At 39.5% G+C, this 2,334-nt stretch overlaps 1 protein-coding gene across 1 annotated transcript in view; it reads left to right on the top strand.

Moving 5' to 3' along the window:
- Nucleotides 1–2,334, top strand: part of LOC103777681 (DNA helicase MCM9-like) — a gene marked incomplete at its 5' end in the record, with an annotated part of 15,185 nt that overhangs the window by 1,737 nt on the left and 11,114 nt on the right. Inside the window, 2 exons of the mRNA XM_008945242.1 lie at nt 359–561; nt 1,549–1,752. Of these exons, the coding sequence (XP_008943490.1) occupies nt 359–561; nt 1,549–1,752 (407 nt within the window). The remainder of the gene's footprint in view (nt 1–358; nt 562–1,548; nt 1,753–2,334) is intronic.

Raw genomic sequence — 2,334 nt, 5'->3', positions numbered from 1 at the left:
CTTTCCCTTGGAAAAAAACAGTTGCTGTTTGGTCAGGTTCATATTCATAACGTTTAAACACAGGAATAAAATATTTGTATTACATTTTATTTTGCTCATGGGAATTACTTATGGCAATATCACTTGGTTACTTTTGGTATCCTGATGACTGCCTTTCTGTGTGGTTGCTATTCTCTGTCTGAGAAGTGCTGTATATACAGTAAATGTTAATATAATAGTTGTGTATATTGTTTAGCACTTACAGTCTTTCAGGGTAACGTGCTCTTTTACCATAAAAACATTATAATTTTTAACACTTTGGAGTGCTTTCCCCTACCCAATTTAATTCAACTGTAATGTTCACCATACTTTTTTCTAGCTTGGTGTGCAAGCTTAATACAAGGACAACTATCCTGGCAGCAACAAACCCAAAAGGCCATTATGACCCGAATGAGTCTGTCTCTGTCAATATAGCTCTTGGCAGTCCCCTGTTGAGCAGATTTGACCTGGTCTTAGTATTGTTAGATACAAAGAACGAGGAATGGGACCGCATCATTTCATCCTTCATCTTGCAAAACAAAGGTAAGAGTAGGCTTTAAAATTATAAGGTGGAGGGGTTTGTGGTTTTGTTTTGGGTTTTGTGTTGTTTTGTTTTTAATTTCCCCGCCTTTCAGTTTAGTTTATTATTCTTGAGTCTTTCGTATTAATCTGTGTTTACATTTTTGCTATGTTCATTTCTGTGGTATGGTTGTTTTTCAAGCTTGAATAAGATAGAGATCACTGATTAATTAGTAGGGGTGAGCTGACACCACTCTACCTTTCCTCTGTGATCATTTACAAGAGATTTCAGCCCAGACTGCTCAGTAAGTGGGTGGCTTCCACCTTTTCACTGCTTGATGGGCAGATCCTGCACACCACGCAATCGTACCCGCGGTTCATGGCAAACTTAATTCAGACAGAACCAGTCTGAGCTGTGTGTGCTTCAAGGCTCAAGGAATGATCAGCAGTGTTTCCTACATGGACCTCCGTGCTCTGGGATGAGGGGAGGCAGCATGATCTGATTTTAACTAGCCCCTTCACTATCCATGGCTTTGATCTCCGTTGGGGAAGAAGTGGTTACAGGAAGCTTCTTCAGCTAGCTTTCTTCCCTTCCCCAAATGTTTCCATGCAAAAAATGTTCAGAATATAGCAGGTAGTTTTTGGCTTCTACAAAGCAGGTAAAACAGTCAGAGGAGGTCCATACAATTCATATAGGATTTTACATTTTAAGGAATACTAGAGCACTCAGTGCTGGCTGTACCGGCTGGTGGGCAGCGAGTCTGACAGCGGTTGGGCTGGAATTACTGGAGGCATTACTGTGGATTTTAATAGGGGTGGGACTGGATGGTGTATAAAATTCCATACTGGAATTTGACCAGATTCTTGAGGACTAGTGTACAGATAACCCATTAAGCCCCAAAAATACAGTAACGTGTGTTTTCTAGTCACCTGCCTATTTAGTTCATATGAATTCTTAGGCAAGAGCATGTCTGTTGTTACAGAATTACTGACTAGGCCATTGTAATGCAGGCTGCCCAAGCAAATCAGAAAAGCTCTGGAGCATGGAAAAGATGAAGACTTACTTCTGCCTTATAAAAAGTATCCAGCCAAAACTGTCTGATGAGAGCAACCTGGTCCTGGTCCGCTACTATCAGATGCAGCGTCAGAGTGACTGCAGGAACGCCGCCCGAACCACCATCCGCTTGCTGGAGAGCTTGATACGCCTTGCAGAAGGTAAGTTTTATTTTTAGGTGAACAATTAACCTTTCTAAAATTAACAGATCAGGAGGATAATTATAGCCAGTAACCAGAGGAGCAGCTTTTCCATAGAGGTAGGGATAGGTGATGCTGGTATTGTTATTTTTCTAGTCTAAGGAGACTTGGGGTTGGAGATTTTGAATGTGAGAAAGGGTGTTACGTTTAGATTATCCAAACCAGTTTTAATTTTGCCATTCTCACACCCATAATAAAAACTAAAACTGCTGGAAGAGATCACATTCAAGAGAAAAATCTCAGAAGTTATGTGTCTTTTGGAAAACAGTCTCAGGATTTACTTTACTTCATTTGAGTCCTTGGTTGCCACCCTGCTCAGCCTGAGGAAAGCTGTCAAGTATTTGCTTCTATTCCTGAAATTAATAGAACATCAAAAATAACACATTTTTGTTTCCTTAAGTATCAATAATCAAATCTGTATTTTTCAATGACAGTATTTCCAACTCTGGGGTCAAATAGTATTTAATTTCTAAGAACAAAATTAAAGGAAACAGTACATCTCTGTCTTAATACGATTTTGTTTTATAAAATAGCATATCAAAT

The sequence above is a fragment of the Merops nubicus genome, unplaced genomic scaffold (genome assembly GCF_000691845.1).
Source record: "Merops nubicus isolate BGI_N331 unplaced genomic scaffold, ASM69184v1 scaffold18768, whole genome shotgun sequence".
In the NCBI taxonomy this organism is placed as follows: Eukaryota; Metazoa; Chordata; class Aves; order Coraciiformes; family Meropidae; genus Merops; species Merops nubicus.
This window is presented reverse-complemented; position numbering and strand designations above follow the sequence as displayed.